This window comes from Conger conger, chromosome 9 (assembly GCF_963514075.1).
Source record: "Conger conger chromosome 9, fConCon1.1, whole genome shotgun sequence".
NCBI lineage: Eukaryota > Metazoa > Chordata > Actinopteri > Anguilliformes > Congridae > Conger > Conger conger.
The window spans coordinates 34,153,231-34,176,315 of NC_083768.1; the positions used below are offsets into that span (position 1 = coordinate 34,153,231).

At 45.4% G+C, this 23,085-nt stretch overlaps 1 protein-coding gene across 5 annotated transcripts in view; it reads left to right on the forward strand.

Moving 5' to 3' along the window:
- LOC133137309 (phenylalanine--tRNA ligase, mitochondrial-like) overlaps positions 1–22,783 on the forward strand; it is a 95,719-nt gene extending 72,936 nt beyond the window's left edge. For all 5 annotated transcript variants that reach the window (XM_061255500.1, XM_061255499.1, XM_061255502.1 and 2 more), the window contains one exon: positions 22,064–22,783. In XM_061255500.1, the coding sequence (XP_061111484.1) occupies positions 22,064–22,202 (139 nt within the window). In that variant the 3' untranslated portion in view covers positions 22,203–22,783. The remainder of the gene's footprint in view (positions 1–22,063) is intronic.
- Positions 22,784–23,085: the final 302 nt, after the last annotated feature.

Here is a 23,085-nt window from a genome sequence, read left to right on the forward strand (position 1 = left end):
AACTGCAGTAGAAAGAAAAACTTTCAGTGAACACTAATATAAAATATTACAATGCATAATTCTCTTCATTTAATTACGTTCTCATCTAGGAATTACCAGATGTGTCCAGAAGATATCAGACTAATCCACATAATACCCAACATGCACCCCAGACAGGGAATAATAGATATCTGCTGTTGAGTGAAGTATTTTCACACCAATTAATTAATATATGTAAAAATGGAAATCACATTTCTTGACATGGTTTTGAAAAAATAGCCCCGATGTTGCTGATCACAGCATTTCAAAGCATGTCTGCTGAAATGTGACTCGTCGATTAAATTAATAAAAAGAAAAAGAACGAAAATAAAATAATGTTTTTGTCTTGCCTGCCGGTCATGCTCTTAATGCAGCTGGAGTGGTAAATTCATCCATTTGTATTATTCTCCACTAAAGCCACCAAAAGCCATTAAGTGGATTCAGGTGATTTTTCTATCGATTATTTCCCCATTGCGAAGCATTTCCGCGCTCAGTGATGGACTGCAGTTTCCACATTACAGTAATGGAGGCTTATTACACCAGTCTGTAGCTGCTGTATTGACCGCCCTGGGTGACCATAAGACTGGGTTGGACTTCCTCTGAGAGAAGCTCCTACTTCCTTTCCATAAAAAGAATCAGATGATTTACTGGACTTGGTGGTGGGTGACTTTTCAAGGAAGCATGTATTTTAAACTTGTCTCCCATACGAACAGAATTACAATGTTACTGCCATGGTAGCTTTCCCCAGGGGGAAAACCTTCTGTTCAAGTATTTAGAAGAACCTTTATTGAAAATTAAACTTTTTAATACAGGCTGTTATGTAAAAATGAAAAGAAGAGGCCCACATAACCATAAAACTCTTAAAGTGCTCTAACAGAATGGTGTGGGCCGCTGTTCCCACGAAATGTGAAATAATCTATATTGTGCTATGTAACATTTGAGAATTGCATTTTTCATTGCATGCTTAAAGCATTGCATTTGTTTATGACTGATTTATATTCATGTTATAGCACGTTAATGAAAGCGTAACACATGTCATGTGAAGCCTTTGAGACCATACATTTTGCTTAGTTTGACTTCATAAAACTACCCAGCGTGAACTGAAGGTTGTAGGTCAAGTGCCGAGCGCCAAGCACTTCCGAGCATCGCAACCAGACCATTTAACAATTTGCTCAAATTATGGCTTCTGATTTAGCACTCTCTCTTTCTTCTGCTGTTGTGAAAATTAGAGCCTTCTGCTCATCGATGGCTGTGCTTTCTGAGTGTAAAATGCACAGGCTTTGTGTCTGAATGTGAATATGCCTTCACGTTGGTTAGTGCTACTGAAGTACTCTTGTGTCACGCATACATTGGCTTTATTATTATATTTATGTGTTTATGTGTTGCATTTTTATTTTCTACTCTTTATATGCAATCTAAGGGCCAGAATGGGCTTAATGGCCAGTTCTTCTCGGTTGAATGTTTTGATGTTTTGATGTTCTTACATTGGCAATGATTTTATGTATAATCTACATTTCCTGGTAATATTTATTGAAAGTGTGTAGTTCTCATGTTGGAGGGGGCACTTTGCTTAGCTACAGTATAAACGTGTTGCAGTGTTGTTGAGTCACTAGACTACTTAACTGGACCTAACCAGAACATGGTTAAAAATGAGCATGGTGTGCAGACCTGTATCTAAATGAGTTAAGTATCGAGCGTACGCTCTGATGATATAAATGAAAAGTAATTAGGAGAATGTAGGCTGTGAAAGTGTCGGATAATAGTGTGAGCTTGCGATATAATGGAATGCGATTATGAAATGCATAATGTATTTCTTGAAGCTGCATCTTTATTTTTACCTTGCGCACGCTATCCCATGCCTTTATTTCAGACTGTAAGGTGTGGGCCACCTCACACACTAGCATGACATGCCTCTCCTCAGACTGTCATCCATCTTCCTGTCTGCATGAATAATTCTCTCACGAGAACACCGGCCACTGCTGTCATGGAGAACCTCGCTGCCTCACTCAATGCAAATTCAATTGTTCAGAGTTAATTTTGCTTTGATCTGATTTGATGCGATGTCTTTCTCCGTATAGGTCCTGTCGTGGCATTTCTAGATGCCCAGCTTCATTCAACATTTGTCCATAGTATTGGCTCGAAATTAACACCAGGAATGCTATCAATGGCAAATTCAGCAATCAGAAAATCATCAAAGTGACCTTGCTACGCAGTGAATGTGTGGGGAAAAAACAATGAACAATAACAGATTTTAAATCAAACAGCATTTAAATGAATGGAAAAAATCTAATGAAATCACTTCTCACTGCTGGGGAAATATATTTTGCTCCTTGCATGTAGTGTCATTCTAGTTACAGACAGAAACCAGACAATGTTCCTGGCAGGTTGGGGGTCAGTGCGGAATGGCACTGCAGTTTTGAATTGGAATTGGAGAGAATGTTTTCATTTGAGTGAAATTCACATTCATGCCATTTCAAAGTTCCAGTTCACATCAACTGTTTATGCATGTTCTGTTTCAGTTCTGCCACTGTGTGATACAGTAGTTACCATTGACTACCATCAGTCACCACAGTCATTTTCACAATTTGGCCTTTCATTAAATCGCTACAGAGAGAAGCCATTCACTGTAAGGCATGCCTAAAGACTGGGGATATAATGACTATGAAACCTGGTCGCATGCTATTTAACTGTGGTCAGACATCATCCTATCAGCTCAAAGGGCATAAGACAAGGTTAATAATATAGTTGACCATTAATCTCCAAAAGTTACAGTTTTGTGTCGAAGTTGGCCTTTGCGGTCCCAGTTGGAGTTTTCTTTTTGGAAAGTCTGTGTGGGAAGAGGGCAGGAGAGGGGTCTTGAGGGGTAAATGCTCCCCATCCAATATTCAAATATTTTCAGTTAGAATGTCTTTTAACTTGGAGGTTTAGTTAAACTAAGGCTACTTGGCCTCATGCCCTTTGCACTCATGGAAAACTGGCCATAGGGAAGGGTGGGGGGACCTTCTGATAGATGTCTGTGTGCCTTTATGGGCTGCAGGCAGGATCCCTGAGCATCGATGTACCTAGTTTTCCAGGATGTTTAGATCCTTGTGGAGGTGCAGGTTTCAGTGTTCATGTGGGGAGGGGGGGGGGGGCACTGGGGGTCTGTCCTGTTGGGACTGTCTGGTATGTGACACTGTAGCCGCTTCTGATGTGTCTGTGAGGAGCCTTCTTCGATCGCCTAATAGACGTTTAAACGCTTCAGACAAAGCATCAATCACAGCCCCACCCCCACCTCTCCTCCCAGCTGTCCTCCAGAGGGGGCTTCATGACAGGATTTGAGCAATTAGCCCTGGCTGCTTCTCCCCGAGCCCCGGTACATGCTATCAGCATGGCCTTGGGTTTCAGGGAGCGGGGAAGACGAGAAGGCTAGGAAAGTTTTCACAACACACTGTAGCTCTGAAGTTTTCACAGCCTGTAAGCCTGGAATGGTCTGTTTCTGCAATGCATTGTGTCGCAGAAGTTATCCTTTATAAAGTGTCAGGGAAATAAACATCAAGATGAAATGTGTGTGTGTGTGTTTGTGTGTGCGCATGCGTGTGTGTGAAGAGAGAGAAAATAAAGAGTGAGGGAGAAAGGGAGACCCACTATATTATACACTAATAGATGGGGTTTTACGATTGCATATGCTTCTGCAGTGGTAGGTCACATGGTTATATAAGCAACAGGGGACAGATATCAAAAGGGAACAATCATGTACAGTGGCTCAAAACGGGTCATGAAAATGACAATGATTACGCTTCTTCTGGTACTTTCCGAAAGGTCAGCGCCTTATTGAATCGTCTTTCTGTTGGCTTGCCTGCGTGTACACTGCCACATATTTCTCTTCCCATGAGAGAGACAGGCCATGAGGCAGCACATCCATCATGAGCTCAGCTCTCATTAGCACATGCACTTTTCCTCATGTAAATGTACAGGCCATGGGAGAAATGTAGCCCTTTAGCACACTAGAGGGACAGGATCCACAGGCTCTGGGGGAGAAAACCGTGGCCCAACCGTGTTGGGTTGCACATGCCCACCACTAAAGCACTTGTCCTCTGAAGGTCATTGACTTGGTTGGTACATCCTACTAAACCTTTCCCAGAGGCCCAGCGCTCAATAGATAATCACTTTACCGCAATTCACCCCATCCCGTAATACTTTAAATTAACATCCGCTTAAATATGCTTTCCATACAAACAATGGAGAGGAATGCATAACTGTCAACGTTTTGTTTTAGAACCATACCTGGTGCCCTTCAGAAGTAGATTCATCCAGTACAGAAAGACGAGCCCATCTCTAGCACCTTCTTTAAATTGGCATGTTGGCTGGGAGGTGTGTACAACAGAGGCCATTAGTCTGGAAGCGGAAAATGGCTTTTTTATTGAGGAAACGAGGCTCTGTAGGGCAGTAAACAGTTGTTATTGCTTAATTCTGCATTGTAACCACCAGGTGTTTTTTTATTTTTTATTATGTATATACTCCTGCGAGACTGGAGCTGACCCAAGGCGGCAGTTACTAAAGCTACTCGAGGTAGCACCACTGAATTCTGAGAATGAATCATAAATCGCCAATTTGGGGATGGTGGAAAGTGCCCCAAAGCTAAAGTCTCCGTGCAAACACAGATTTGAATTTAAACATACTGTAACCAAAAACCTCCCCCTGGTCAGGTACTGTCTTACCGGGTAGTACATTACTGTGCTGTTGAACACTTGCGCATTCCAAACAAATAATGCATATTTATAACCGTTCATGTATGAAGAAGACTTTTTATGAGCTGTTTATATGTACTGCAATCTCTGAGGTGCTGTGACAATTCTTTTGTACGTGGGATTTGATTGAATAAATTACCGTAGATGAATTCAGAAGCTGCAGGCTATTGTTCATTGTGGATAGTGACAGCACTTTATAACAATGATCTGCCAGTGATATATGGCTGGTGATTACTTGACCTTTGTAAGCCATTATGAGAAACAGCCCCTCAGCCCCAGTAACGTAGGCAAGCTTCAGCACCTGGGAGAAAACAAAGGATTTAGTCAAAATTTATTTCAGACTCATTTGTTTTCCATAATTTCCATAAGTAATTGATGAACGTCGAGGTTCATATTTTCTTGTGCATATCCCATCATGCAGCGCGTGTGTACTCTGCAGCGACAGGACGAGAGAGGATCACTGAGAGACAGATGCATTTGGCAACCAGGGGTTTTCCCTCATTTGAAAAACTCAATCAGGAATCCGGAACTTTCATCAGCAGGGAGAAGGTGAAGTGAAACATTTAAGAAGCAATTAACAGGAGGAAATGACACTCTTTCCAGTGTGCATTCGTAAAGTAAAGGGAATAATACATTCTGAACAAAAAGTGCGCTGAAGTCAACTGAAAAGCCTGATCATCGGGGCGACGTTGGCTCAGGTGGTAAGAGCAGGCGTCTGGCAGTCGGAGGGTTGCCGGTTCAATCCCGCCCTGGGTGTGTCGAAGGGTCCCTGAGCAAGGCGTCTAACCCCCAAATGCTCCTGACGTGCTGGTTGGTGCCTTTCATGTGTGACTGTTTGTATTAATGAATGAATGAGAAGCATCAGTTGTACATTACATTACATTACATCATTGGCATTTGGCAGACACTCTTATCCAGAGCGACATACAGTTGATTAGACCAAGCAGGAGACAATCCTCCCCTGGAGCAATGGAGGGTTAAGGGCCTTGCTCAAGGGCCCAACGGCTGTGCGGGTCTTATTGTGGCTTCACCGGGATTAGAACCACCGACCCTGCGTGCCCCAGTCATGTACCTTAACCACTACGCTACAGGCCACCCATACAGCTATAGATAAAGGCGCTATATAGATGCCGACCATCTCCGCCCCCCTCACCCTCTGGGCGGCTCCCACACTCTTCCAGCCCACCCTCTCCCTCGCTTGCAGCCCGTGGCTCTATGATGTGTCACCCTGCCCGTGAGGAAGGGGAACCTGTCAGTGCGTTCTCCGAGCCGGCTCCCAGCCCGTTCCTCCTTCTCAGCTCTGCCTTTCAGCTGCATCGTCCTGTGTTCATGCGGGGAGAGTAGCAGGAAACTTCATTCTTAAAACCGTTCAGACATCCGCCACGGCAGGATAACGCCTCTCTTCCATTTCTCCACTCACTTCTCTCCCTGTTAAAATCTCCGCCACGCTTTGTACCCCTTCGCCCCCTCCTAGCAATGCAGGAGCAGCTAATGCCGGGATACAGAGGTCGGAGGTCACCGTGTTACCGGAGGGTGTTTTCATTGGACAGCAGCGATGGCCGCGTAGCCTAATCTCCATATGTGTCAATTTAGACCCAAGTCACGTGTGGTTTGGAGATGTGTAATTTTGTAGTAGGTCAAAATGACACAGTAGCAGATCATGCATAGGTAAACAGTGGCCAGTGTGCGACAGGGAACAGGAGACATTTCAGGGTAAAAACATTCAGTGCTCCATTAATATTTCATGAACTCATAAGCACCCGTGACCCAGTCACAATGTGCCACGATCAATTCGTCAAAGCTGCTATCTGCCATTAATTATTGAGCACAAGGCCTTGGTTTCCTTGCGTTCAATAACCACCATAAAACACCTGGACCAACAGTGGAATTTCGCCAAATTTGCGGTGAATATGTTATTGTTATCTTTGCATTTTATTGGTATAAGGTTGCCTGTTCATAATTGAGAATAGTAGCAGTTGAACAATTGAACATCTATATTGTACAAATGTTGTTTACTGTAGTGACCATGCAGTATATATGCATAGCTACTGTATGGTTGCTATAGAAACATTGAGCATACTCATATCATTTTCGACCATGGCTTTCCTTTTTTTGCCAATTTACAGCAGAGAGTGCAGACTGCAAGATAATAATTTACCTCTGATTAAAAAGAGATTGAGTTAGTGTGGTGGCTGATGCATAGATGGAGATACATGGGGCCAGCCAACCTGAAGAGGTGGGAATTGGGGATCTGTTATAGGAATATATGGGGTTTATTGGAATCACGCAATCAGCATGGCTGCACATAGCCTGCCCACATCTGTCGCTGAAATGAGCTCACACTCTGATCTGAGAAATGAGGTTATGTGAAGGCAGAAGAACTGCTGAGACTTTAAAATCTCTCTCTCTCCCTCTCTCTCTCTATCCCTCTCTCTCGCTCTCTCTCGCTCTCTTTCTCACTCACTCACTCACTCACTCTTTCTCTTTCTCTCACACATTCTCTCCCTCCCTCTCTCTCACTCACTCTCTTTCTCTCTCTCTCTCACTCACTCACTCTCTCTTTCTCTCTCTCTCACACACTCTCCCTCCCCCTCCCCCTCTCTCTCTCTCTCTCTCGCTCTCACTCTCATTCTTTCTCTCTCATTCTCTCTCTCTCCCACACACATACGCACACACAGAATTGATACACCCTGAAGGCAAAGCGAAAAAGGAAATTAAGGTAGATTCATAAGGAAAAATGTGCACACATACTGTAAGCTATCGATCATGATCATGCGCACAAACATTCACATACAAAAACACTGTCTGTGATATTTTATAGGGCTTGTTATGGATGTAATATGTATGGATGTTCTCGGTTCTTGATTGACCTTTTTTTACTTTTAACGTGCTTTAGTAATGTTACATCTTCACCAGTTTGTCTGGCCATGTTTTCTTAGCTAGGCTTGCCATTATTGCTGATATTAATGAGTTGACTGCACTTATAATTGCAGTCGGTTGGTCTGGGTCAGTTTGTGCTAAATGAGTGTGGTGTGATGTCAGCGGTGGAGTTGAGAGTGGAGCTGTCCGACGCGGTCCTTCATGGTCTGATGACGCGGATGAGCCTCCAGCGGCTCTCTGCTATCTCCCGAATGGCTTAGGACAGAGCCAGTCCATAATGACAGGCCCTCGGCGGGATTATTACCATTTTATGCCGACCGATATCACAAGCAGTGTTCCCCGGACATCGATTGGCTCTTAATCCCGCGCCATCAATATCCCCTCGTTCCCTCCGCAGACCCGGCCGGGAGGGGTCCTGTCGCTCGGATTTGGTGCTGAGCCCCCCGTCCTGAAGAACTGGCCCCATTTATCAGCCTTGTGTTCCGGGCCCCTGTACCATAAGCCCCTCTCCAGGGGCCTCCGCCGCGAAAGACCGGCCCCCGCCACCGTCTGGCGCTCTGGATTTACGGGGGCCGAATAGGCCGGCGGTCAATAATTGAAAAGGCCGCCATCGGCCCTAAGGCTGAAGCCGATCGATGCCTTCCCTCTTATTTTCCTTTCCAAGCCAGTAAGCAGTAAGCACGTAAACTCCAAATAACCTTTTCAAATATTTAGCAGGCACCCCTTCCCCCCCCCCCCCCCCCACTCACCACCTTTTGAGGGTGCATGAGTGAGGGCAGAGGAGGTGTGGTACTCTCCTGAATGTAACCAATGGGGAAAGTGCATTTGTTTTCGGTGTGGAGAGTGCATATTTGTTCTAGTTATGATTTCTTTAGTGTTTGCAAGGTGAGTGGAGAGAGCAGCGGGCTAAGCTCTCATGGATTTTTAATGCTAATGCTAATGTTCGGCCCTCGCTCCCCTGGAGAGAGCGGAGCCGCACTTCCAGTAAGGGTCATCACAACGCCCGTTGTGGCCCACTTCTGAATTTAATCACCCCGGCGAAAGCCCTTATTTGCACAATTACCCAAATCACCCACTGCCTTTAGCCACTCGTCATCCGCTAATTGAAAGGTGGTCGTGACTGCAGGCCAAGGGTAGCAGGAGGCCTTGAGCATTTTCTGCTTGGGCTGTAAAGTGCGCTAAAACAGCTTATTATTTCTTTTGGAAATTCCTCCACGGTCCAGCTCAGGAAATACGAAAATACAACTCAGCACACCCGTTCTTTTGCTGTAGGTGCAAGACAGGATATGAGGTCAATGGAAGATCTGTGCTCTCTCCAAATAAGTCTTATTGGCACTTTCTGGGACAAAAAAAACAATCCCACATTTCCGTCCCTTAGGTTAGTTCAATCTTTGTATTGAAATTTTGAGTGTTCTGTTGAATTAAACGACTCATTAATTTTATTGAGCCGCTGACTCCCAGCTCAAGAGGGAATGAACACTACCACTAGCTGAACATCCTGTCTGACCACAGCCTTATGGGATATGAGATTTGAGTAGTGCTGGTCTAATGAGAGGGGGGAGTGTTTCCAAGGGGTGTTTCAGATTCTCGTTGCCTGACAACTCCACGGGACAGTAATCCGCTGTTTAATGAAACCGGCTTTTTCTGTGAAACTGGCTGCTCTCTTGCTCTGAAGAGGGTTCTGTTACAGGCCTGTCAAGAGAGAGAGAGTGAGGGAGAGAAAGAGTGAGAGAGCAAGAGCGAGAGGGAGCGAGAGAGAAGGAGAGTGAGTAAGAGAGAGAGAGAGTGAGGGAGAGGGGAGAGAGAGAGTGAGAGAACAAGAGAGAGGGAGGGAGAGAGGGAGCGAGAGAGAAGGAGAGTGAGTAAGAGAGAGAGAGTGAGGGAGAGGGGAGAGAGAGAGAGGGGTAGAGAGAGGGAGAGAGAGTGAGGGAGAGGGGAGAGAGATAAAGGGTGAGAGAGAGGGGGAGAGAGAGATAAACAGAGGGAGATAAAGGGTGAAAGAGGGAGAGAGAGTGAGGGAAAGGGGAGAGAGATAAAGGGAAAGAGAGAGAGAGGGGGGAGAGAGAGAGAGATAGACAGGGAGAGAAAGGGGCGAGAGAGAGAGAGAGAGAGAGAGAGAGAGAGAGCACTCACATCCCCTTAGACCGGCCCTGTCAGAGCACAGCCCATCCATCCTGTCAGCAGTGTCCACTCCTGGCCCTAGAGCTCATCTTCCCCTGGGGTTTTAAAAAGTCCTTTCAGCGGCAGCTGATTGGTATCCAGAACAGCAAGTGATTTGAGTGCCTGTCCAATCAATGGCTCCTATTAACAGATTAAGACCAATCAGAGCAAAGACCTGGAATGTGTGTTTCCCCAGAGCCCCACTGTAATACATAAATGAGTGGTTGCATTAGACTCTTCTTATAAATCACATTGGTTTGTAAGCTTAACTGACTTACTTGCTGTGGATGAACATGCTATTTTCTCATGTACATTAAATTGGTACCACAGAGTCGATTCTGGCACCCTACAGCACCTCTGAGGTCTGAAAGACTTTGTATTTTAAGTTGAACTTGTATGAACATGGAGGTAGTGTAATAATGGAAATATAATGTGAAATCTACCCAGCTCCTATCCAAGCTGCTAAAACAAAAATGATTATTTATACTTTCTTCAGTTTACTGGCAAGTGCAAGATTACAAACTAAAGCGTATAAATAATTAAATAAAGAGATATAGGCATTTTTAATAGATATTAAGCTGTTGTGTTGTTATGTTTTAACTTAACTTTAAATATGGATTTTAATGAAACAAAGGAAAGAAAGAAATAATGTATATTTAGAAGAGCTTTCATAAGCCAGCCTATGAAAATCCACCAAGAGCGCTAGCTGGCGAGCGAGCCGAGGCCTTGTTTGACTGATCTGTGGGTACGCACAGGAAGGGAGCCTGCAGTATACAGGAAAGTAATGCATAGGCCAGCAAAGGGTACAACTGCCTGCCCCTGAGACCAGACCGCTCCCTCTTAGAGCCTGATGGTAGATTCAGATGCACCCTTCAAGTGCAGCTACCCCTGGTGAGAGGGTAACTCCAAAAAAGCCCCCTGGGACATGAAATGCTCATCCTTCAGCTCCGCTGCGGATGTTTCCAGACACAGGAAGGCAGTCCTCTCCGATTGACAACATCCTGAATATTATTGCATCTCTTTCCCTGCCATGGGAATTCTGCTTGGATCTCAGACTGCACATTTGAATACTGGCATTGAGTACCATTGATATGGTTTAGCTAATTGTTCTCTGATTTTAACATAAGCCTTCTCTTATTTATCTTATTTTTAGCCTTTGGGCTGATGAGCTATTATAGCAGTGTGCTAGTGCAGAATTAGGCTAGTTTTGCAGAGTGCACTTATCACCAGGAAGTAGAGGTTCAAACACAGCTATTATACCCTTGAACCACCACAGTAAGTAATGAAGCGCTATGAACAGTTGGCTAGGTAAGCAGTGTTTGGATAGTTTGGATAGTTTGGATAGTTAACTTTGGTCACTTTTGCTCTGTTTGTTTGTTTGTTTGTTCAAAAAAAAAAAAAAAAAAAAAAAAAAAATGGCCCTTGTCCTTATCTTTGTTGTACAGGTAGCAGTTGAAATTGTACTTCCCTCTAGGGTCTTTCAGCGAACTTATCCCTGGTTATGGGTATGCACTTTGTTGTACGTTGCTCTGGATAAGAGCGTCTGCCAAATGCCAATAATGTAATGTAATGTAATGTAACAGGAATATTTTGAATTGTTTCATAGGTTGCCCTCTGCTAAGCAAATATATAATGCTATATCAAGAGCATTAATGTATGCATGTGAGATCGGTCTGGATTGTGCATGTGGACTTTTGTGTGCTCTGGTTGCACACTTTGTCCTTTCTCATCTGAAGTAACTCTTTCAGCAATGAGAGACAGTTCCAAGCCCTCTGCACACGAGGCTGTTATCAGCATCGGGCATTCAAAGCAGGCAACTGCACGAGCAGTCCCAGCATCGGAACCAAGCAGTGTAGCCAATTAGCCGACTTAACTTAGCTACTGTGTATGGCTGCTGACCTCTTTAAAGGAAATGGGTCTTGGAAAAGAGAATTGGCTCCAGTAGTCAGCGTGACACCTTGTTAAACCTGGCCGGTCACTTGATCGCGGTAGCTGTCACAGAGTCCTGATTAATTAAAATAAACTGTGTTTAATCCCTTTATCAAAACCCAGGGCCGAAGGGATTATCCCCGCAAATTTAACTCGGACCCTGTTCCTTGGCAACAGCTGCAGAACATGGAGGGAAAGCCAAGCCAATTATTTCATTACCACACACAACAGGAGGGGAAAGTGTGGAAGCCTACTTACTGGGGAACCTGATATTTCCAGTATATCAGGTTTCCAGTATTTATAGTCACATATTCATATTGTATTTTCATTGAGTACATTAAAATAACATTGACTCAATTATCCCCTGCTCTGTTAAGTCTTACATGACATTGTATACATTTCATTTAGACACTCTGTCAATAGCAACTAAGAACATACAAGAAACATACTATAATTTCCATATTCAGCTCCTTCAAATGTGTTTGGTGTTACTTTATAGCAAGCTACTTCTAAAATGTTTAATCCATCATAGTAGCATCAGTAGTGAGAAAAGCCATGTAAAGACAGTAGTCATTGGAAACGTCTCGTCAGTCCCTCTGACAGAAGGCTTCATGTAGCAACCAGAAGGCTTGAATCTTGAATCTCAGGTGGGACAGTGCTCTTATATCGTCGAATGCGGCAAAGTACACGTCACATCAAACAGCTACGTAATATCTAACGTGGTGGCTGTAAGACCAGCCCGGTATATTTTTCTAAGTATAATACTTCTTTCTCAGTGGCTGTCTCAGGTAACAGAATATGTGGATTTTCCACCTGTCTTATCTCATACCCCACAAAAATAATGATGGGATTTGAAAGCCCACTGTGTTGGTAAGTTATAATTAGTCAATGAACAAGCGGCGGTGTGAGGAGAAATGTCAGAACAGTGGAGCGTTAGCGCGTGTTGGAATGCTGATTGATTTCCCAGCTTCCTCTCCTTGATGCCGACAGAGATGCTCCGATCAATTTGACGGGCAGAAAAAACCCGGCGCTTTCTTCCCAGCCTGCCTTTCATCTGCGCCGGCAGCAGTGGTGAGCCATGCGCTGTCATATGTACCTGCCATTTTCTTCGTGTGACACGGACTGGGGTGATTAAGACACGCCGCTTAAACCCGCAGTGCTATACGTACATCTATCCACAATGGTTCAGCCTGACCTGGCTTCTGCAGCCAAATTCAGCTATTAAATTGATCAGACCTTAAGGCCAGTGGGGAGGGCTCCCTGCAACACTCCCTTCAGCGCTGACAGCAGTGTCAGGCTTATGTAATTGTACCTTTTACATGTGCTATTCATAGGTCCACGGTTATACTTACTGCTGGTGGAATTATTCAGCACAGCGATTGTTCACTGTGGGTAGAATTATTCAGCACTGCAATTGTTCACTGTGGGTTTTGACTGTACCAGGACTTACAGGTTTGAGTTAGCTTCCTGTTTGGTTGAAACAGAGCATGTCCATCTGTAAAGTATCCTAAGGGATCCAAAGACAGATCAGATATAAAATCTTTGCAGAAAGTTGAACGTGAAGTTGACAAGCAAAGAGAGTGGAAAACGCTTCCTATCAAAGCGCCGGCGGTCCCCGAGCAGAATCCCGGAAAATTCCCTCTTTTCCCCTCCGTACAGTGCTGAAGAAGGGCTGCATTCCCCACAGGGGGTCTTAACTGCGTTAGTAATTTATCCGGGAAGCATGAAAACAGAGCACAGGAAGTACCTAGTCCCCCGCAAAAAAACATCCCATAAATGCAGAAAGGCCTGGGAGGCGCGGTATGGCTTACACGGGGAGTTTCTCTGCGGCTGGGAAACCCTGCATGATAGCGGTCCGCTGAGGAATCTCCAGTCTGATGTGCTTCCTGCTCTCCGGGTATGAGCACCACACAGTGTTACATTTCAGATCCTCCCTCCTCCCCCGCCCCACCAACTCCACCGCTCGTAAGGAAACTCTGCCATCGATGCAGTCCTCGCAAGCCGTGAACATGAACCCAAAGTGGCTTAGGGCAAGTACGTTATCTGCAAGTTCCAATCTATTTTCATTTCATGTCGTTTTTTTACATTTTTCCTGAGAATGAAGTGTTGAAAATGTTTTTTTATTTGTGTTGTGATTGTGCCTAATTGTCTTTTGTCCTCGGTCTTCTCTCCTTCTCCGAGTTTAGTGTTAATTGCCTCGAGTTTTGCCTGTTAGCACCCACCTTCCAAACACGGGGATGTCGTTAGATCAGTTGCGACTTTGCTAGACTCATGTAAAGGTGCAAAGATCACTGCAGAGTGATCCTAAATTATGCTAATTGGATGTGAGACTTCCAGTTCACTTTTCTAGGTTACACGAGGTAACTGATGACAAGATGAAAATTATTCTTTATAAAAGAATAATAAATCTGTGGAAAGATGTCAGAATAACTAATTCTGTATATCAGCATGAATATCTTTGTATAATAAATTAGACAATTTTGAGCTTTCGGTCAGTTATTACTGATATAATCAAACAAACTTTGAAATTACCATATAATTATAAGAAAAACAAACACATTTCCACTGCAATAAATATAAAAGGCATGCATAACGAAAATGTCCCCTGGGTTTTTTTATTTTATTTATATATTTCTTTAATGATGAGGAAATTTATTGCTTTGTTATGAAAAATAGATTTGTTTGAAGTGTTGATGTTCTCACGTCTGTCTCTTAATTGACAGATTTCTGGTTTGGGTAGAAAATAAACCTCAGTCCCTCCATCTAATGGGAGGGTGGAGTGATGGGGTCATTTTCTCACAAAACAAAGCCTTCAGACGCTTCCAGCCAGTACCAAGGGCCACCTTAAAGGTTACCTAAAAGGGACAAACTTAACAACGATGTCACTTCAAATAACTAATCATTTTTGAATCATTATAAAAGTGTTTATGCCTATTCTTAGCAGCAGTTGCCCCTGGCTAGGGCTCCTTACTGTACCAGCTACAGTTGCCATTGCATATCCCACCCATTACTCAGCCTGATATAGCGCATTTAGGCTGGGTACATTGCTTGAGGCTACCACAGTACTGTAAAACTTAGGATTCAAACCTGTAGCCCTATGTGGGCCAGTTATTTCTGCTGTGCGCTGTGCCGGGCTGCCAGCCGCTATAAATCTGCTCTCTGTCTGCCGGGGAGGAGAGGCGGCACAGAGTGGGGGGCCACGGGCCCATGTGTTAATTGCTTTTTGGTACGGTTGTCCCCGGTGACCAGGACGTGGCGGGACGCTTCTGTGTTTGAGAGGGAAATTGGAGAGGGAGATACCGGACTCTGAGGTTAATTGGGGAAGACAACTCACTCCAGCTGACTGAAATCTATTAGCATCTGCTGTACACGTCTCCAGCTGAGGCGTCTACGGCTCGGACACAAGGGAGAGGGTCTGCCTCGGCCCCCGCGTGACGTACACTCACACGCAGACGCTCACATGCCCACACGTTGGGTCCCTCCCACACGCTCACGCACACGCACCGCACGCACACACACACACACTCACATACTCACGCACGTGAGCGCGCGATCACACAAACATACACAGGGACTTACGTAACACGTACCTGCAAAAGAACAGTGCACTCATAATATGTGATAGATAGAATGTGTGATGTAGTGATTTGGAGATATTTCTAACATTTCTAGCAGTTTCTATTTCTAGCTGTGTTCTCTCTCACACAGAAAAATGAATAAGTGATGTTGTTCTGCTGCCTTTAACCCTCACTCATCTATAACACATACGAGCTCCGTCTCTCACCTGTTCGGTCCTCTCGACCCGGAGAGACGGCTTTCATCCGCGCTCTGCTCCCCCGGCAAAGAGGCTGAGGCTCAGGAGGAGGAATGAAAGGAGACGAAGACAGAGAGAGAAACGAGTGTGAGGGGAAGCCATTCAGGGTGAGGGAGCCTTTTAATGGAAGGTGAGGGGTCGTAGGGTGGGTAGAGCCTCACACGTCTTTATATGGACTGCACAGCGCACGGTGAGGCAGGGAGACGAGGCCCCTATAGGGGGTGGCCGTAATGAGGGGAGCTCTGGAGTAAGCCTGGGCTGGGGAAACTAGTACTGCTCTCAGGAGAGGAGGAGGGAGATGTGGTTGACAGGAAAACGCGATGGGACACTCACGCCCTTTGAATAAATCGGTCAGGCATTGGCCGTTAACTAGAAAGCAACGCATCTACAGCAAACAGCCATCTTCCCCTCTCTTTTGCCTTGCTTGTGGTGTGGTTGTGTTAGCTCCTGTGATGTCATTCTCACCGTCGCTTTTACCCGCTGGCTTGTCCTTAATAAGAATATGCTGTGGCAAGGAGCTTTCTGTCGGCTCGGGAGGTAATCCTGTTGGCCAGAGGCGCAGTGCTTGGCTTCCTCTCTGACACTCCATCCTTGGCAAACTTTGCAGCCGAGCACAAACTTAGACCCGGATGTTCACTTGCCAGACACAGTATTTTACGCCTCAGCTGACATTTACCTTTTTCCGTTGGTTAAATAATTCATGATAGAACTCATTTGATGGCACGTCCAAATTCGAATATCTCCCTGTTATAAATCTAACATACCTGTCTGCTGAATGTTACCGTCGTGATGCTTCTGACATTTAATTGCTGATTAAGTCATAAATCAGGTTTTATTTGTATATTTCAGCAATGTCAGTTACCTGCATGAACTACCTCATTTATCTGTGTAGAAGACACCCGGGGGCATTTTCTGAAAAACTTAATACTTCAGTGAACATTTATGTTTTAATATGTGCATCTAATTGAAGTGTAAACTTAGTTGAAGTTCAAAAAAGTCACGAAATAAAGAATAAAGAAATGGAAGTAAGTAAATACATTTTTTTAAATGACCCCCACTGGGTTTTGGACACATGGCTTTTTTGGTCTGTGTAGAATTAAGGATGTACCAAGTAAATGGCCATTAGCGCTGATGTAGAGATACCAACCAGGCCCTTTCCCTGTGTTTTATTCCCCCACTGAATCAATGATATATGGCTGCAGGTGTCACCAAGGTTGCCAGGTTCACGGTTTTCTTGCCAAATTGGGATACTTTTTAGACCTTGTAGTTTTATGCAATATCATTGCCCCCCCCGCCCTCAGTATAATCTGAAGCCCCCGCACCCCCCCTACCCACCGGTTGTGGGCTACCTTTGTCCACGTTTGTGCGCGTTTGTTTGCCTTTTGGGCTGGATTTTCTTTTCTTTTTTTTTGGGGGGGGGGGGGGGGGGGGGTGTTATCTGGCAACCTTAGGCACCACTCTCAGCCACCTCTCTCCCACCACAGCCCTTCAGCCTTGGGGCCTGCAGTCATACCCTATTCCACAGAACCACATATTTAATGGCATTTTAATGTACATTTCTGACATTTACAGACACTTTTAGCCAACGCTACTTTTCGGAGGAATGCAGTCAGGTTACGAGACGTTATGGTTAGGAGTGCAGAAACACTTGTAAGGGTAATTTTCTTAATTAATTCTTAATAGATAATGTGTGATGGCATAAACACAATCACGTGATTCAAAATAACCTTTTATTTTTAATCCTTATTACTATTAGACCAGCTTCTGATTTCAGTACTTACTTGGAGTCTTTCTCTGTCTATCTCATAGCAGACAGATAGCCTTTGACCTCTGCTTCTCCTAGAAGGGGGTAGCTAACACATTCCGGTCTTACAACAAGGTCAACAAGGAGTTTATCTGGAGACTAAATAATAATAATCCTAGGTTTTCAGCATCATGTCATCCTTGTTTTTGTCTCCGCCCTTGTGGGAAAGTGTGTATAAGAGTCTTACTATGTCTGATTCAAATCAGAGAGCCGATAAGCTCTCTCATTTTCTGTTATTTCTTTGCAAATAAATACGAAAGTTAAACTCAAGTATAGCTATCGTTGATTTACTGGGAGCTGTTTCATCAGACGGTGCTCACCTGTGAAATGTTAAAAAGGGCATTTTTCCCCTAACACACTCAAGCATTATCTACGTATACCTCGGTAACTAATGCCACCGTGCAACTCAGTGCACTGTACACCTGAGACAGCCCAAAACTGTGAGCTGGGAGACTCAGACCTGCAATTTCGTTGTCACTCTGGAGCGTGCCTGGAGCATGTTCCAACTCCTGTCTGTTACCATAGTTTAGCAGTGTTGCAGTACCGCGCGCCCTTAAAGGAGTGGAAAATGCACGGTGAATGACCGCGGTACACGGAGGAGGGAGCTGAACTCCGCAGCACAATAAAACAAGAAACGGGACAGTGAAAGGCGGCTGGCTGGTGTTTGGATTACAGTCTTCCACCGGTGCGCACTGAATTATTGAGCGCCTCTGTGTCCCTTTGAAGGCCTCCGTTCCAGGGAAATGTCAGCCGTTTCTCGTGCTGAGATGCGCATCACGCGTGCGTAACTTATACATAAATAACTTGCTCGTCTCAAGGTGAAGCGATTTTAAATGTAGCGTTTTGATTGTCGTCGATTGCCCCACGCCAACACATTTCGGAAAATGTAAATGAGCATTAAACATTGACTCTGGCGCGTTTATGCGCGGCGTGGTAATTAGTATTCGGTCGTTTGGCTTAAATCTCCCCCCCACTCGCTGGTGTTTGCGCTACAGCTCGTTTATCGTCTGTCTTTCCTTCCAGCGAAGGGGCTGGGAGCACCAGACGCGAGGAGCGTCTCTTTCATCCGTCGCCTTGGCTCCCGCAACCGTGCGAATCCCAGGGGCCCTCGAGCGCCGCCCGAATTTGTCAGGCCTCACGATTATGACACAAAACACAGATTTCTGACCGAGAATGTGCTAGAAAAAAACCACCGTTAATGAGTGTTCAGCTCTGTACTCCAAGAGTTGTGTGGGTGGAAGACCAAAGATAAGACTACTAATGTTCCCCAAAATTTTATGCATATTTGCAGTGAATAACTCCCTCACCACTTGCTAAGTAATGTTTCATAGTTTTATGTTGCATAATTAATACAGGCACGATATTCAGACTGGTTAGATCTGCCTTTTGTTTTCTGATTAAGGTTCACATGAAAAACGTTGCCTCTGGTATGAGGGACACCAGTAGTATGTTTGGGGAGCGGTGGCCGCTGCCCCTTCACCAACTATACCAAACTTTTTTGGGGGAGGATGAGAGGAAAAATGTCATTTATTTCCCAGACTCATGAAATACTCAGAGGAAAGCTGTCCAGATTTATAGCCCTTCAACCACCGCTGATTAAATATAAAACCCCAGGTTCAATTTTCACTTAGTCCTGGGTGATCCCCCACCCCACGCCACACTGGCTGCCTCTCACCCCCGCCGGTGGAAGTTGACGCTGTCAGGAATGCAGAGAGGCACTTTGTGTCTCCATCCAGGCTGTGCAGCTGGGTGGCCTGCACCATTAGCATTTTGCACACTCTGTGGAATGGAAAGTGTGGCCTCGCACAGACACGGGGGCTGTCACCCCAGCCAGGAGACGGTGGCTCAAAAATATAAGGGGAGAAAAAAAGCGGGTTTGAAGAGGACTCAGAAGCGTGGCCAAACCGCAGTTTGGACCGCTGGATCCGGGCTCTTTGACTTGGCGGCAGAGGGCCCTGGGTCTGAACTGCCACTGTGGACTCTCTGCTGGCAGCGTCAGCACAGATGGTCCTCCATGCCTCAAAGGCAGGCTTTTTCTCTTTGATTTTTTTAGCCTCTCTATCACTTCATTCCCTCTGCTACAGTAGACCGCTGTTATTCTCTCTACAGTATTAATGAGCCAGCCTGGTTATAACTATGGTGGGAGTGGGGTATAATGAGCCAGCCTGGTTATAACTATGGTGGGAGTGGGGTATAATGAGCCAGCTTGGTTATAACTATGGTGGGAGTGGGGTATAATGAGCCAGCCTGGTTATAACTATGGTGGGAGTGGGGTATAATGAGCCAGCCTGGTTATAACTATGGTGGGAGTGGGGTATAATGAGCCAGCCTGGTTATAACTATGGTGGGAGTAGGGTATAATGAGCCAGCCTGGTTATAACTATGGTGGGAGTGGGGTATAATGAGCCAGCCTGGTTATAACTATGGTGGGAGTGGGGTATAATGAGCCAGCCTGGTTATAACTACGGTGGTAAACGGGTATACGGAGCCAGTCAGGTTCTAACTATGGTGGGAGAGCGGTATTAAGGAGCCAGCCTGGTTCTAACTATGGTGGGAGACAAGTATAAGGAGCTAGCCTAGTTCTAACTCTCTGGTGGGAGTGGGGTATAATGAGCCAGTCTGTTTCTAGCTCTACAGTGGGAAAGAGGTATAATGAGTCAGCCTGGTTCCAGCTCTACAATGCGAACGGGGTATATTGAGCCAGCCTGGTAACTACGGTGGTAAACGGGTATACGGAGCCAGTCAGGTTCTAACTATGGTGGGAGAGGGGTATTAAGGAGCCAGCCTGGTTCTAACTATTGTGGGAGACAAGTATAAGGAGCTAGCCTAGTTCTAACTCTCTGGTGGGAGTGGGGTATAATGAGCCAGTCTGTTTCTAGCTCTACAGTGGGAAAGAGGTATAATGAGTCAGCCTGGTTCCAGCTCTACAATGCGAACGGGGTATATTGAGCCAGCCTGGTTCTAAGTCTATGGTACGAAAGGAGTATAATGAGCCAGCCTGGTTCTCTACAGTGGGGAAAAGGGTATAATGAACTCTCCTGGTTCTGACTCTATGGTGGGAAGGGGGTATAATGAGCCAGTCTGTCCCAAGCTCTGCCTGGTTGTATCCACATACAGTGGGAGAAATAATTATTTGATCCCTTGCTGATTTTGTAGGTTTGCCCACTTACAAAGAATGGAACTGTGTAGAATTTTAATCATAGGTACATTTTAACATTGAGAGACAGAATATCACAAAATAATACACAATAACAACATCATATAAATTTTATAAATTTAATATCATATTTTCACATGAAATAAGTATTTGATCCATAGAACAATAGGACTTAATACTCGGTAGAGAAACCTTTGTTGGCAAGCACAGAGGTCAGACGTTTGTTGTAGTTTTTCACCAGGTTTGCACAGATCTTGGGAGGGATTTTGGTCCACTCCTCTTTGCAGATCCTCTCCAAATCCTTAAGATTCTGAGGCTGTCGCTTGGCAACTCAAAGCTTCAGCTCCCTCCACAGATTTTCGATGGGATTTAGGTCTGGAGACTGGCTAGGCCACTCCAAGACCTTAATATGCTTCCATTTTCAGTGCTCTCACTGACGGAAGGAGGTTGTCGCCCAAAATGTCCTGGTACATGGCCCCATTCATCCTCCCCTCGATACGGGGGAAGTTGTCCTGTCCCCTTAGCTGAGAAACACCCCCAAAGCATAAGGTTTCCACCTCCATGCTTCACAGTGGGGATGGTGTTCTTGGGGTTGTACTCAGCATTTCTTTTCCTCCAAACACGGCGAGTCGAGTTGATGCCAAATAGCTCTATTTTGGTCTCATCTGACCACATCACCTTCTCCCAAGCCTCATCAGGTGTTCTTTGGCAAACTTCAGACGGGCCTGTACATGTACCTTCTTCAGCAGAGGAACCTTGCTCGCGCAGCAGGATTTTAATCCTTCATGGTGTAGTGTGTTACTGATGGTTCTCTTCGTAACTGTGGTCCCAACTGCCTTCAGGTCATTAACAAGCTCCTCCTGTGTAGTACTGGGCTGATCCCTGACCTTTCTCATGATCATTGATATCCCACGAGGCGAGATCTTGCGTGGAGCCCCAGACCGAGGGAGATTGGCGGTGACTTTGTGTTTCTTCCATTTTCTAATAATTGCTCCAACAGTTGTTAACTTCTCACCAAGCTGCTTGCTTATTTTCTAGTAGCCCATCCCAGCCTTGTGCAGGTCTACAATTTTTTTCCTGATGTCCTTAGACAGCTCCTTTGTCTTGGCCATGGTGGAAACGTTGGAATCTGATTGATTGTGTGGACAGGTGTCTTTTATACAGCTACATAACGATGTAACGAGTTGACACAGGTGTTTTGGGTAATGAGTTGAGATTAGGAGTGCTTCTTAATGGAAAACTAACTGGTCTGTGGGAGCCAGAATTATTGCTGATTGGTAGGGGATCATTTCATGCAAAAATACGATAATAAATTTATAAAATTGATATGATGTTGTTATTGTGGATTATTTTGTGATATTCTGTCTCTCAATGTTAAAATGTACCTATGATTAAAATTCTACACAGTTCCATTCTTTGTAAGTGTAGGCAAACCTACAAAATCAGCAAGGGATCAAATAATTATTGCTCCCACTGTAGTGGGAAGTTCCTCTTCTCCAGGATTTGTTGCCTGATCCCGCCTCTCCACTGTCCATGGCCCTGTTACACCTGTGTTCCCTCTCCCCTCTCAGGACTAAGAAAGCCAGCCATTGCTACCGCATTGCCTACCGGCATATGGAGAGGACGTTGAGCCAGGAGGAAGTGCGTGTGGTCCACCGGGCCATCGAGAGGGCGGTCGAGCAGGAGCTGGGGGTGCAGGGCAGGTACTGAGCCCGGAGCGGTCCAGCCACCCTGTCACATCCCGCCTGCTCCTCCATCGGCCGCACGAAGGCCTCATCCCCCGCCCAGCCCTGTCCCCCTACGCCCTGTCCCATCCCCTACACCCCGCCCCATCCCCCTACGCCCTGTCCCATCCCCTACGCCCCAGCATGTTCCCCTATGCCTTGTCCCATCCCCTACGCCCCGCCCGTCCCCCTACGCCCTGTCCCACCCCCCTACACCCCAGCATGTTCCCCTACGCCCTGTCCCACGCCCCTACACCCCAGCGTGTTCCCCTGATACAGCGGCTGTGCAGAATGACGCAGCTCCAGCGGTTCCGCACTGCGAGGGCGATGCGGGTGATTTAACGCTGGAGTCAGGCACCGGCACCCGGCCTCCATAGGAGAGGGCGACAGGTAAATAAAGCATGAAAGCAGCCCACCCCGTTGTGTGTAATTTCCCACACACTGTTTTTCTGGAGAGCTTGATTTACTGACCAGGGCAGCTCAGATGTCATTCGAACACTTATTGTACTGCAACGCAGAGGAAAAACCCCGCCGACCAGGGTAATCTTTGTGGAAAGTGAAAGACCAATAAATGCATTTATCAACGATACAGCGCCCAGCTGTGGTGCTGCCTGGTCTTCAGTTTTTCTTGGTGTTTCATGGTTTCCCTGCTTGTGAGCAGACATCTTTCTTACACCTTGATTGTCTTCAATTTTCGTTTTTTCACACCAATCATCTAAATGAGCGCTCTTATCACCCCCTTCACAAGAGGATTGTAACTATGCTTACAGGCCTATAGCTAGTCTTGAAAAATATTCATTAATGCACTTCATGTAAAGAATTTACATTATAGTTCATGTTTTAATGGTGGTTATAAGCTATAAAGAGAA